This window comes from Phaseolus vulgaris, chromosome 2 (assembly GCF_000499845.2).
Source record: "Phaseolus vulgaris cultivar G19833 chromosome 2, P. vulgaris v2.0, whole genome shotgun sequence".
In the NCBI taxonomy this organism is placed as follows: domain Eukaryota; kingdom Viridiplantae; phylum Streptophyta; class Magnoliopsida; order Fabales; family Fabaceae; genus Phaseolus; species Phaseolus vulgaris.
Genome location: NC_023758.2, coordinates 47,290,112 through 47,304,664, shown reverse-complemented (window position 1 = coordinate 47,304,664; position 14,553 = coordinate 47,290,112). Strand labels below are relative to the sequence as shown.

The 14,553-nt window shown below is 31.6% G+C and overlaps 2 protein-coding genes across 2 annotated transcripts; both read right to left on the bottom strand.

Moving 5' to 3' along the window:
* Nucleotides 1-1,035: 1,035 nt before the first annotated feature.
* Nucleotides 1,036-4,901, bottom strand: LOC137812793 (protein NDL1). The gene is made up of 11 exons (XM_068614993.1): nt 4,569-4,901; nt 3,393-3,492; nt 3,118-3,215; nt 2,926-3,014; nt 2,753-2,813; nt 2,539-2,625; nt 2,372-2,449; nt 2,228-2,284; nt 2,064-2,119; nt 1,841-1,976; nt 1,036-1,549 (listed from the first exon to the last, which is right to left on the bottom strand). The coding sequence occupies exons 1-11, from the start codon at nt 4,641-4,643 to the stop codon at nt 1,328-1,330; spliced, it is 1,059 nt and encodes a 352-aa protein (XP_068471094.1). The 5' UTR covers nt 4,644-4,901; the 3' UTR covers nt 1,036-1,327.
* Nucleotides 4,902-10,042: 5,141 nt separating this feature from the next.
* On the bottom strand, nt 10,043-13,786 carry LOC137812794 (uncharacterized). The gene is made up of 3 exons (XM_068614994.1): nt 13,635-13,786; nt 12,347-12,557; nt 10,043-10,449 (listed from the first exon to the last, which is right to left on the bottom strand). The coding sequence occupies exons 2-3, from the start codon at nt 12,526-12,528 to the stop codon at nt 10,263-10,265; spliced, it is 369 nt and encodes a 122-aa protein (XP_068471095.1). The 5' UTR covers nt 12,529-12,557; nt 13,635-13,786; the 3' UTR covers nt 10,043-10,262.
* Between the last annotated feature and the right edge of the window lie 767 nt (nt 13,787-14,553).

The window sequence follows — 14,553 nt, the reverse complement described above, 5'->3', positions numbered from 1 at the left end:
AAGAGATGGAATTGAAGGACCCTAAGTTGTTTATTGCAATGAGAATTCTTCAATGCCTATTTAGATTAACTTCTATTTATAGAAATGTAAATAAAAAACATTGTCTCTATCAAGTAACTTGTGTTTTTAATTTGCATCTCTAAGGAATTCCTACAAAAGATGTTCGTACACGATTATTTTTAGACACCTAAATTCAAACGCGTTATCGATATTCTCTCTATTTTTTCTTTTTATCACATAATATTATTAACTATATTAATTATTTATCTTCTCTTTTTTTTTCGTGTAAACAGCCAAAGTATCCAATAATCATTTTTCATGATTTTGTCAAATAGAAAAAACTATTTGGACAGTTAATTAATTCCACGCCTTATCGCTCAACTTTTTCTCTCTTCTATTGAGCCCTGGACAAATCAGAAGTGTAAATGTCCTTAAACTCACCTAGTGTCTCAAATTGTGTAGGTAAGATCCAAATCTTGCACAACATAACATGGGTACCTGTTTGAAGTTATGTATTTTTTATTTAGTTACAGTGATGGTTTAAATCACCTAGTTTTTTACAGCAATCTTACTAAGGCGATTTATAGGGATGCATGCCATTGAAGGAGAACCCTTTGTGTTTATCTTCAAAATTCTGGAAAAGATCCTTCGTATCTTGGAAAGCATTTATATCTTTGAAAACCTTCAAGCACACAAATCTATGGAATTGCTTAAGATCATCGTTTTCCCTAACAAAACAAGACCAGTGAGTTGAAACATCACTATCTTCCGATCCTTTCTCTAATCAGAAAATGTCAAAAAACAGCACCGTACCACACTACTAGTCACCACTTTTCATAATTAAAGCATTACCTTAATACCAACAAATTCAATGCTTGCGCACGCTCAAATAAACTTATCATTATAAGTTGATAGAAGACTAGTAATGGCGGGCCCCATATGCTAATAATATTTTTATTATTGCATAATGTATTATGCAATTTTCCACTCTAAGTTTAAAAAATGTTAAATGGGAAGATTAATGGGAAACATGTGTCTTCAGAAATGATAAATAAATTAATAGTCCATGTGGAATTTACAGATACAGCTCAACGATTCCTTTATTGAACACAAACCTACAAATGAATCAAAGCGACTTCTCTTACCTATTTTTAGGTTTTATATGTATTTCATGTATTCTGTCCGTGCCCTTCACTTCTATCTACAACCTTTCTCTAACCCTTCCCTCTCTTAAAAATGAAAAAATTTGAAGAAAAACTGCTTCCAATTACAAAAGTCAAAGGCTTTTATCATTATTATTATTATCATATTATTAATTTTTATATGTTCAAACCTTCAGTGATACACGGGTCTTTATGGGCTTCAGCTTCAGTCCCATGCTTTCCGGAGAGAGGAGCTCTGCAGAGATGCAGGATGGGCTCAGTGGGCTTCTTGGGCTGTCACTGAAATTGGTTGGTCTATAAAGCCCATACCCCATGAAAAAGTACTCCATTGGTATCAGCATTGCATGTGGTTGTTCTTCTGTAACCATTGATCCACAAGCCTGCACCTGCAAAATGCAAAAACCTTTTCAATCCACATGTTGAATCATTCAAACCACAAACAAATAACATAATTTTAGTTATTAACCACACACTGAAACATAGACTATGGTAATACTTGTATTACAAGTAGTAGTACTTGTATTACAAGTAGTAGTACTTGTACTATTACTATACTTTACATAACTTCTGTGTTGAATCTAAAACTTTACTAAGTTGCTTTCAAAATTAAAATATCACAACATGTACCATTTGCTATATCATGTTTAGAGTGCACTCTTACACAACATTGCACATACCTCAACCAAGGCACTATATCTCCTATCAAGTTTTGAAGTCATGTATAGAGCCTCTGAATGGAAAGGAGAACTGTCTCCAACAAAAATAAGTGTTCGGCATTTTAGTCTTTTCAATCCATCTGAAATGTCAGGCCTCCTGCAATATGGAAAAACAAAGAGGTAAGTTTTCCACTTTACATACTATATACGTCAAATAGGGATGCAAATATGTAGGAAATTTTACTGATTAATTGCTTCAAGAAACCGCAAAACATTTGTTCTCTTTCTCTCATCAAGCAGCTGGAAAAGAACAAATGTATATAACAAGGTGAATACAAGGAACAGGGAAACAATGAGAAAAAGAATAACAATGACATTTTAGCAATTAACATAGCACTTAGCACTAACTTTTCTGCAAGCTTGAACTATCTCTGATTCTGCAACTGCTGCGTTACCGCGGACTTCCTATAAAAATTGACCAAGAAAACTCAACATTTGAAATAAGAGGGAATGCAGCAGACCTAAAGGATTTGCATAGTTGCATTATAATACCTTGCTAAAGTATCGCTGAAGTAAAAACTCTTTCAGCAAGCCGCACATACCGTAGAAATATAACAAGTTTGACATCACCTAAAATTTTAGGTTTAATAACAAAATAGTAAGTTATGATATCAGAGAATTCATAAAAGGAAAAAACCAGCAAGAACTTTGAAAGAAACCTTGTTATAAAACCATTCAGTCCAAGAAGGTGCTTTGCATAAGGGAGATACTAGTATTAAACCAAGAACACGCTCCCTATATTTTATCTGCAAGAAGTACCAAAAGAAAAGTGAATCAATAAAGAAACTGACTTAATAAGTTGATCAGTGCAAGAATGCAAAGCACTAACGATAAAGCATAGTTTTTCCTTTGAAAGTTAAGGAGGGTACATACAGCAAAAAGAGTAAGTATATAAGCACCAGCTGTGACTCCCATACACATCACTGCACCAAGCCTGGAGAAAAATAGTTCATACCATAAGTAAATATAGAAAAAGAAGAGAAGCAAAGGAAGAGATCAACTTATATAGAGTTCCAAAGGAAAGAGTTCTGAAAAACGAAAGCTACCTAAAATAGTTGAGGATCTCGATTATTTGATCTGCTAGGTCTTCAGCAGAAGGAACATAATCCTCGCAACAAATTGCAGCTGCTCCCAACTGCAAGAACTCTTGTGGAAGTTCCAGAGGAAAATCTATGTGAATAATAATATTCAGTTCTAAATGCAATAAAGAACACATTCAAATTTATCAACTCACAAACCTCATGTCCGGGAGGACTGATATGATATATGCAAAAGTTGTGAAGCAGTAAAGAAGCTGCCTCTGGACAGAAAAATAATCCTTGGAAACATGACATATCTGCCACGATACACAGAAGTCAAATATTGAATATTATTTCCAGATACACATGAACAATGCAATCATTTATGTAACCTAAAAAGGAACTCAGACAAATTCAGGAACAGGTGGTAAAAAGAAAAGATAATCCTGAAACAAGTGGAAGTATGTAAAAGAAAATAAATTGGCCGTGCTTACAATTTAGGGCCAAATCTGGATAAGTGATCAGAGCTGGTTTGTCAGGATCCCCATAGACTATGACAGACACAGAACCACAGCCAGTTCGAATATGATGTTCCTGAAACGGCATCCAAAATGAATGGTAGAATGAGAAAAGGGTACCAAAATTGAAGTTGGAACTTTTAGGAATGAAAAGAACCTTCCTCAAGAGCAAGGGATATTCTTTATTTAGTATACACTCCATTTGAGTAATGTTAAAATTCATGCGTTGAACTTTTTCAAGCTATTCGGCCCCTAACATGGTTCCCCATGTGCTCTTGCTGCTTTTTTTGGCAACCCAAACCATCAAGCAATAACAACACATTGATATCACTATCTAACCGAAAAGTGGAATAAGTAATTCCAGATTCCAATCATATTATGCTCAAGAAAATAACAGCAATAATAATAATAAGGGAGACAGAGAAAAAGTGGAGAGCATCTTTGGCTTTTAAAAGGAAAAGAATGACTGAAACTCATTCAATGGCCAACATGTGTATTCCTAAAAAACAGAAAAACTCAAAGCATATAAAACTTTCTACATCACCCAAATCATATCAAACGCCCATAAGGATAAAATTCATCCCCAGATGAAAACCGAGGAGAACAACAAGACGATCAAATACCCAGAAAAACCAATAGCTTAATAAACGGAGGATGGAAGAGTAAAACAATACGTGGCAAATGACACTAAGGAATGCACAGCAGATCCGCTATTTATTTCCCTCATCAAATTTTCAGAAGATATGATAAACATAAAACTCGAAGAAAGAACATAAAGAAACTAGATAAGGGTAAACTAAGGAAACACACAACCCCAAGAATTTTAAGAGTAAAAATGAATGAAAAGAAAACATTCTGGTTCATTTTTAAAAAAAATCCCAACAAAGATCCTAAGTGCAAACACCAGCCCAAGAAAAATAGACCCCAAAAAAAACTGCCATTCACATAAAATTTGGACCCGCATCTCCTTCATTCAGCAGCAGCAGAATCCAGGAACCAAAAATGCTGCATAATGCAGCAAGAACAAAAAAAGACAACAAAAGTCACAACACCCAATTGAGAAAAGCAGGAAGTGGATCCACCCCTCGAAGAGAAAGAAAAAAAGATTAAAACTTGAAACGAAAAGAAGAGAAGAAATGAAATGGGAGGGACCTTTCCACCGAGGTAGATCTTCTCCATGTCGAATGAAACGGAATCAATGGATTCTGGCATGGCTGTGGTGAACATGGAAGCCTCTCACTGATGACGAAAAGCCTCCACCCACCAATTCCCCTTTGTGTGTTTTCTCTCTCTTAGCTCCTTTAATATATTTTTTGGATTATGCTTATGTTAATGTTTTTTTTTTTTGTTTGAGGTTTGCAGAAAGAAATAGAATACAAGGTTTCTCTTGTGCCTTTAATGGCTTATATACGAAGCAGTTCGATTGTTCTTTCGTTGTGTTGTCTTTCTTCTCTCTCTTGCAAATCTTTTTATCCTGCGGTTAACAACCACCGACGTTATGTCTCCTTCTTTTATCTTCTTACTGCGCCTACACATTGCACGACGTCGTTTTCTCCTCCCGAGCGACGTCGTTCTGCTGCTTATGGAAATTTTATTATGACTACTTAATTGACTAGCTTTTTATTTTTTACTTTATTATTTAAAAATTACCAAATATAAATGGTAGGTGAGTGAGTGCATTATGTTACCTATGGATAAAATAAAATCATAATTAAATATTTTACGATTCAGATGTGTAAAATCTAGGAGTTGACTACATTCAAGATTTGTGATTGGGATATTTATTTCACGTGGATTTCAACAATAAATTAATTTACTTTCATTTAAAATTAAATAGGTCAATAATTTTAAACAACGAATATTTTAAATCATTTAAAATAGGTTTAACTTTTTAAAAATTTAAATTTCAGACACAATTTCATTTAACAAGAAGTGATTTTTTTTCTTTAAATTTTGTTTTATTCAATTTGTATTGCAATAAATCGAAATGATTAGTTTTTTATTTTATTTACGTCTTATTTATATATATATTTTTTAAATTAAGGATTGGTGATTCTTTACTTATATGTATTTTTGTTTGTTAAATTTAAAGAAATTTTATTGTGATTTGTAAATTTAATTTTGTGATTTGAGTCTATAAATTTGGTTAGTACGTTTGGGTTCGATTCATCTTGATTTTTTACTATAAAAATATTTTATAAATTTAATATATAAATACAAATCTTATTTAAAAATAATTAATAATTTGATTCACTCTCTAGATTTGTAAAAAATTATAATTACTTTTTTTTTCTTTGTAGGTGATATATTCGCTAGACTCTTTTTCAACTTTATATTACATCACAACCAATGCGTCACTATTAACTTTCCCGTTTTAATAAAATCTTTTAGTTTTTTTACTTCAATCCTTTATTTCTGTATTCTTGAGTAAAAATTAATAGATTTAAGAGATGCTTTGGTTATGATTTTTTTTTTGTTTAATAAAGAAAAAACAAATTCTGTAAAAGTATATTTAAAAAATACAACATTGGGTATTAAATAGAACAAATAAACAACTTTAAACTTGTACACAGAAAAAACAAAAAATTAAACCTACTTAAGTCAGTCTATAACTAATGCAAATCTACATAACTATTTTACATAAGTTTTACATGAATTTTTCATTAGTTTATAAGAAGAAAAAAAAACTATTTTACATTCATTTTGCATCACCTGTGAGAAATTAATGGGATAAAAAAATAATATATATTGATAATCTGCATTATAATACACTTGAAGAGTTGAAATGTAATAATTTTAAAATTGTATTATATTATATTACAATTGTAAATTGATTTTTTTTTTTGCTAAATTATTATTTTTTTAAAATAAATTTCATAGAAAATTAGGGTTTTTCTTACTGTATGATTTGAGTAGGGTGAAGACCTAACAAAATCTAAAAAGGGTCGTAATTTTCGGGATGCGTCTCTCTGTGAGCACAACATGTCTTTGTCTTTCACTCCAAACCCTAACAATGCCATGTTTCATTCAAAGTCTCAACTTTTTCACACATTTTTTTTATTTAAATTTATTTGTATTGTCTCTTTTTGATTTTGTGTAATTAATTAGGGTGGTTTATGAAGAGGGAGCTTAGAAGTTAAAAAATGGAAGGTTGCTTGCCTTTAATTTGACTCCAATCATTAATCATCTTCTCACACATTGCTTTGCCCTTTTCCATCTCATCTCTTATTCATTTACCAATATTCTTTCTCATCTTCACCAAACCCCTCATACTAAACAATTCTCAATAACCTCTTTCGAATCATGTTTCCACCTAACTCTTACATACTATGTTCCAACTCAAATTTCCATCATATGTAGCTCTCATTTCATAACAATTTTTTTTTATAGTTTAATGATACATTACTTTTTTAAATACTCTAACAATTGAAATCTCACATCGACTAGAGATTATGACATTTTATAATATATAAGTGGATGCAAATCTCGACTTATAACCAGTTTTATGAGATTGAGTTATATTTAAAGATCATTTCTTAATATGACATCAGAGTCATTTCGAACTTATTCTAGCAATGATTTGTTAGACTTATCAAGTCACCCGCTATCGAACCGTTATCGGATCACCATAATATATAGTTTCACGCTCAAGTTGGTAGCATCAGCGTGAGGGGATGTTGGTGACCCCACATCGACTAAAGATTAGGACATTTCATAATATATAAGTGGGTGCAAACCTCACTTTATAAGTTAGTTTTATGAGGTTAGGTTAAATTTAAAGTCTACTTTTTAATACTAACTAAATTTTTATTATTCCTTTTGCTTAATTTTGTTTAGTTTAATGATACATTTTTTTAAAATACTCTAAGAGTATTTCCATTCCACAATTTATTTACAAAACTAAGATTTGAATTTTGTAAAAAAAAACTTCTTAAATAAAGTAGGCTTACATTAGATAAAAAAAATTGAAATCTTAAATAAAATCCTAGATCATAAGAATAGTTTTTGTTAACAAATATATATGTATCCTAGCAATGAAATAAAACATTAATAAAAATGTGACTCTTATATTAAAATAAAACTACAAAAATATATTAAAAATGATGTGACATAGTATATCCACAAAAATTAAATTAAAACATCACAAAATAACTAATATAATATATATAGACTCTCTAATATGTTTTATACTTAATAAAGTATGGAGATTGGTGGATAATAATTTAGATTTGAAGGTACAAATTGTAAGTTTTTAAGCATAGATAAACAGATTTAAATTGAGAATTTAATGCTAATAATTTTGAGTTGCATGGTTTTTGTCAATCAATGTGACTAATCACCCCAATGGTGAATTGGTTGAATAAGAGTGACACTATTTTCCACTCTGACCATACACACTTTCATTGTAATCACTTACTTTATAATATTCTCATCACTTTCTTTGGTAAAATTATTATCACTGCTTTAAGCGACAAAACTTTTCCACCTTTTAAACTAAAGTTATTGAGAACGACCTCCAATTCAACATATAACATTGCATAAGACATGCGTGATGCTCTCGTTTTCCTCAAATCCACACATTTCATGCACCTTCTCCAATTTTAACACACATTAATATTAAAATATATCGAAGATCAATGATCGACTTATGAATTTTTTCTATAGTTTATAACTTATGAAATTTTTATAGTATATACTTGACTTATGAAATATTTATAGTATATAACTGAGTGTAAATCTCATTTATAAATTGATTTTATAAAATTGAGTTAGATTTAAAGTTTAATTTTAAATTAAGCGGGAGCAATTTAGAAACTATTATAACCATAGTTTGTTGAACTTATCAGGTTATCCGTTATTATGTTGCTATCAGAACCACCCAAAATATATAGTTTCATACATGAGTTATCAGTCTTCGAATATATTAGATATCGTATATCAATTAGATCTATAAAGATATTTCATAGTATATAAGTGAGTACAAATCTTATTTTATAAACCAGTTTTATAAAATTGAGTTAGACCTAAAGTTCTATTCTTAATAATATATTATTCTGTTTCTTAAAAAAAATATGAAAAAAAAATATTTCATTATATTTTAGTTTCTGAAATTTAGAATAATTTTAATTTTAGTTCCTCAAATTTTTTTAAAAGTATTTTAATCCTAAAAATGCTTAAGTTTGTATAAATTAAAACGATTCTTTATATATTTAATATTTTATATATAATATATAAGTTCTATTTCCTCCTAATCCATGTTCCTTTAGGGTAAAATTATATATGTTGAAAATGTGCAATAATTTGAATACAGTGATGATACTAAGTATGATTATCCCACTTTAGGTTAATGTGCTGTGTACCCTTAATATAATGAATACCTCAACCTAACACAAAAGCTATTGAATGATCACTCTCATTAAGAATACTCTCAAACCTCACCATTGTTTAGTCATTAATTTCTAATACAACTACACATTCATTATTCACAAAAACTTATTACAATTACAAATTTTTTAACTATTGTAATGGTGACATACCAAATAAAAATTATTTATAGGAAATATATATAATCGGTACACAGTATGCTTTTAATTTTATAATATTTCAGAAAATCAATAACTTCATTTAGCTTTGAAAATTAATTATCAAAATAAACATCTATTATTCAAGTTGAATTATTATGTCCGAGAGAACTTTTTATATAATATAATTGCATTTTTGAAATGTTAGTATTAGAATAATGGAAACGATGAAGAAAAAAAGTGATTAAATTATAATGGAGTTATTATCTATTTAAATTTTTATGAATTTCTACGTTCATTTAGATTATATTGCCTTTATTAGGGATGATGCTTAATTTATTTATAATAAAGACAAAAAAATGTTATATTTATGTTCAAGTGAAAACAAATCCTACTAGGACTCTAACTCTCAGGTTTTAAGTCTAATTTGACCCATCTTTTTTTTCCTTGAAAGGAAAAGTTAGACCAAACAATTTCTAAAATAAACTCTTAAAAATATATGTAACTTAATTAACAGAATAAAGAGTAATCACAATGAAAAACTTTATTTTAGCTTACTGGGAGTTTTTTTCACTCAACTCACTCAATTATCATTGCTTGAAATTTTATATTTTTATTCTCTTAATAAAAATAATAAAATCCACAACCCCTTAACTATTTGTCTCGTACCATAATCTTGCACGTGTACTTGCTTAGTAACAATGCATCTGCGCTCTAATAATGAAGTAGTTTGGCTATAATCCTTTGCATCTATTCACCAAGTCCAATCAACAAGAAAATTGCTAAATACACTAAATTCCTATAACCAAAACTTACTAAAAAACCCATAACAGTATGAGCAAGTTCAATAAATAGTACGTGAAATCCAAAAAAAATTGTGATTTTAATAAACTCTAACAAATAAAAATAAGTGTATCAAAGAGTGATCCTAACATTTCTTAGGAGAAACAAATAACACTAATTTACAATAAAAAAATCGTAGTTTATAAAAATGTAGAGAAAAAATTATATAAATTCTCTGGGACAAATTTTTATTTTGGTTTTAATACTTGATTGGAATAAACAGCAATAAATTTTTTGAAAACAACAAGCATGAGAAAAATATGAAAAGAATTGCGGGAGTATATCATCATGACAAGAGAGCAACGTAAGGTTCATCCCGCTTTCAACTACAAGGGGTTATTATGACTTATGAAAGCTAACCACTAGGGTTTAAACCTTTCTCCCAAACGAAAAAACTCAATAACAAAAATTGCCTTGTAGAAATCTATAATCCAGTTTATGTCCAGAGCAGCTGGCTTTAGGAGGATATAAGTGGATATTGTCAGACATAGTAACCGGTGAAAGTAAATCCCCTTCCAACAATCTCACCAGCACAAAACCATGCAAAGCATTCCAGGCCAAACAAAGCAGCAATACCTGCATCTTCCACCTTTAGTTCTTTTCTGTTCTTCCATAAATTCTTGGCATAATCAAGTTCCTTCCAGAAGGACTCTGTACGACCCGGAATACTGCAAAAGATTTGAAGAGTTATATGTAATTGACATACAACAGACTTTGCTACATAGAGACAATACAGTATGCATAACAGGTTTCCAGAGTTCATTGTGTCATTGTTTTGCTAATTCACTGAAGATCGAGGTGAAAACTAACATAGTTCGAAACATGCCAGATTTGAAAACCATATTGAAATGAGCCACATAAGCATTGACATTCACAAATAGACGGCATAGCTAGAGACAGCATTGGCTAAGTAGTACCTAATACAAGTGGGCTTCAACATAAAAACTACAAGCAACAAGTTGTTGAGTTGGGACATTGATGTGGGCAGAAATTGAAGAGCTCAGAATTGTTAACGTGATTACACCAACTAACAAGAAGCTATAGACTTAAAACTATGGTTCTTATAACGACAAGCACATTATGAGCTGCTAAATTCAAGACATATGGTTAAACCAAGCCATGACGGATTATGAAAAAACTTACATTAAAATCATATACTGGTAATCAGATAATTTCATTTTCCCATTAACAATATTTCAATTTTATTTAGAATCAAAGTTGCATAAGGAGTTATTTAAGATCACGACTAAATTTACACACTTCCAGAAGCACTTAGTCGACAAAATGTCAACAATACAAACTCAGTACAGATACACAAGAATGTACAGAAAAATGATCTGTATTTGGTAGTATTTTACTTAAGTATGTTACATTCAAGTCCCAGTGAAGGATTTGGAAACCACTTGAAGCAGTAAATGTCAGTCATAAAAATGCACATAACATATTGCTGTACATTGAATTGCGGGCACTTTTGGTGTCAATCCAAATCAGGTTACTATGTTAAGCATAAACAAGTAAAAATTGCATCAATAACAGGCACCAGGGGTCTATCAGCACGACCACCATATGGCACAAATTTGAAGCAATGGGATTTCGTTTCCAAGATATGCATGTCTTTGTACTGTGATGTAGATAAATAATTATTAAAGTATAATAGATATTTAATTTACTAAATGTTCATTGTTTATTGCACATGTATAGAGCTGCTAAAGAGATGTGTAGTTTGGTATATCTGACAAGCTAGTGAAGCCTGTGAAACACTAACTTTGTATGTAGAGATTCGATTAATTGTGGTCACTCCAAAACTCAGTCGAAAGTTAATAATTTGATACCTTAAAAGTTAAAAGAGTCGAAAGTTAAAACTTTGTATGTAGTGATGTGTAGTTTGTACTTCTAAAGCATTTAGAACAATATTCACTAAATTATACACATAATATATTTCTGGTGTTTCTTCCCAGCACAAGATCAGAATTATCTGAGCTGAGGTGGACTCTTCCACACAAACCCTTATCTCTCCAATACCTACCCAGCCTGTCCCCGTATTTCTATTACAATCCAATAAACAGGTCTGTGGGCTGAATCAAATTAACACTTCAGTGTTAAGAAAGGACTGATTTTAAGTACATGATCACCAGCACATTTTTAGTATCTACCAACCCCTAACCTTACAAAAAGTAAAATGCTTCATACACTGTTCATTTCCTTTTTCAAGTGTCAGCTTCTCCGACCCTAATTGACTCAAACCACTGGTAACAATAAACCTTCCATGCCACAGCCTAGGTGTGAACTTAACCAACCTAAGTCCAAAGTAATGGATTGACTGATTTGGTGCATGTTTGCTCAGCCTAGCAACCACATCACTCGGGACGTTTTCCCTAGTCTATAAAGGATAAAGAATAAGCCATTAGACATGACTAGAAACATCCTGGCGTATTAAAGTGTGTCAACAAATTATTTGAATCAATAAAGGATGGCCAACAATCATATACAATTAAAGAATTTCATACAGTGAATCCAGACATACACACTATTTGGGGGGAAAGAGGGAGTTGGAGAAAATATAACCTAGCAAGGCGGGTGTAAAGCAATTGCTTTGCAAGCAGGTTGCATCTCTCTACTGTAGGAGGCTCCTGAATGTGTTGCTTGTTCTGTTCCAACAGTTGTCTGTAGTAGCTACTTCCGTGTTTGGCGACAAATTGAGATGCTTGACATGCTTTGGACTGCAGCTGCTGCAACTTTGACGCCATCAAGTCTTCAAGTTAAGTATAACAAAACCCTAGATCAAAGGGAAAAAGTCATATCAGAATAAGGCATAAGGGCAGCGATATACTTCAAGGACTCATTTGAACAAACTTCTTCAAAAGCATTTCTAGAAATAAGAAAGAAAAATGATGAATTTCTTCACAGGCTAAAACTAGCTTAAGCATAAACTAATCTATAGATAGAAATTCTCACACTCACTTCTCTACAACAATTTTTATCTCATGAATGAACCAATTTTAGCTTATAGAAAAAAGTTTATTTCTTTTTTGGCCTCTTATTTTCTTCTCTAGACATGTGTTACAAAGATGCTTATTTAAACAGACCCTGCATACCAAAAATTCTTCTACTAACACTGATAATAGTAAGAACAAAAGGAAACTTAAACGCTAAAGGCATAATCTTCACGTAATATCTAAAACACGAAATGGCCATTGACACTAATTGTTGCTGCCTCATCCCTCTCTATTCTAAATTAGGGGCAATTGGCTCCGCAGATGATGTTTTATCAATAACTAAAAAGGGGGTTTAGGATGGAGCTAATAATCGATATCAAATGAGTAGAACATCAATTATATTAAATTAAATTAAATAAACATACAAGAGGAAGAAAGAGCCCAATCCCATAAAACATAAAGGTTTAGTAGTTCAACATCCCTCATTCCAACAAAGTAACATACCGACCCACAAAAAAAAAAGCGTTCTACAAATCAAACTATTATTATACCAAGTAAAAACAACTCAAGCAATGACACTTCCGTTCCAGTCTCTCAAAGGATTAGTTACTAATCCATGGATACTAAAAAAACTCTAGCCGCCAAGTTAAAACCCTAAATTATCAATCATTTCACAGTACGACCAAAATAATAAATAAAACAAAACAAAATTGGGCGATACATATATAGATGAAACGTAATTGAGTTTAGGAGGGGAAATGAAAGACATTATAGTATGAGGGAAGAAGATCGGGTAGAGGAGAAAAGGAGATCTGAAGAGGAAATGCAAAAGCAAAGTAACGTGGAAAAATATGTGAAGTGCAGATATCAGAGATGGAAGTAATGGGAAGAGGAAGATGAGGGGAGAAGAGCGTTGCCTTGTGAAGAGGAACGGTGCAGTGATCGGAAATCGCTGAGATAGCTCTCCGTCGCCGCCGGTAAGTTGCGACGCAGCAAGCACTAAGGACGCTCTGTTTGACTCTATGCTTTCACTCTTAACCTTTTCTTGTGTTGTGCTCTCTTTACTTCTTTTTTTTGGTCTTTACCAATTTTCAGTTCCATGGGATTAGTTTTGGGCCTTTTGAGTTACGAGTACAGTCCATATGGATTCGACTATTGGCACCCCTGTACTTCTATTTAAGGTCCTCAAAACACTGAGAAACAAGGAAGGTGTTAAGCATTAAGTGACATGATTTTTATAATATTTTTAATGTTTAGTCATACTTTCTTATAATATTTTTAAGGTATAATTACTTTTGGTTCTCAATATTTTTAAAAAATCAATTTGGATTCAATATTTTTTTTAAAGTTCAATCTGTCATCCGTTAAGTTTTCACTAGTCGTGTTAACTGTTGATGACGTGTCACACAGTGACATTAGTGAGCATATGTGGATTGAAAGAAAAATTAAGATTTGGAAATTGAAAAAAAAAATGAGGAAGATGGAGGCAATGACGATGATGTGTGGTGGTGATATCTAATTGATAGAAAGCTTTGGGAATTCAAACCTATGTGACTTTGTTACTTCATGGGAACTCATTGTTTTACCTCCTTCACTTCAGTTACTAAATCCCACATATAATCTTTGTTTTTCTGTTGCTACCATCATCCTTTTGCACTTCTATAATCTTTTGAACATGTAAACCAATTCTACCATTTCTCCAAAACTCAAAAAACCCAAAAGGCTCACTCAACTCGTTAACTCTAATCAACATCATGCTGAGTGTCACAATCCCATCCTCTTCCACCAAACTTGATATCTCAAAAACTAGCATGTTCCCTTTCATGGATGGCGTCG

Excerpts from the sequence above, each read along its gene's own strand:
- LOC137812793 (XM_068614993.1), bottom strand. The coding sequence starts at position 4,643 with ATGTTCACCACAGCCATGCCAGAATCCATTGATTCCGTTTCATTCGAC. Across the intron at positions 3,015-3,117 it reads TCAGTCCTCCCGGACATGAG|TTGGGAGCAGCTGCAATTTG; the intron begins GTTTGTGAGTTG and ends GAGTTCTTGCAG. Across the intron at positions 2,285-2,371 it reads TTCAGCGATACTTTAGCAAG|GAAGTCCGCGGTAACGCAGC; the intron begins GTATTATAATGC and ends CAATTTTTATAG.
- LOC137812794 (XM_068614994.1), bottom strand. The coding sequence starts at position 12,528 with ATGGCGTCAAAGTTGCAGCAGCTGCAGTCCAAAGCATGTCAAGCATCT. Across the intron at positions 10,450-12,346 it reads CTTTACACCCGCCTTGCTAG|TATTCCGGGTCGTACAGAGT; the intron begins GTTATATTTTCT and ends AATCTTTTGCAG.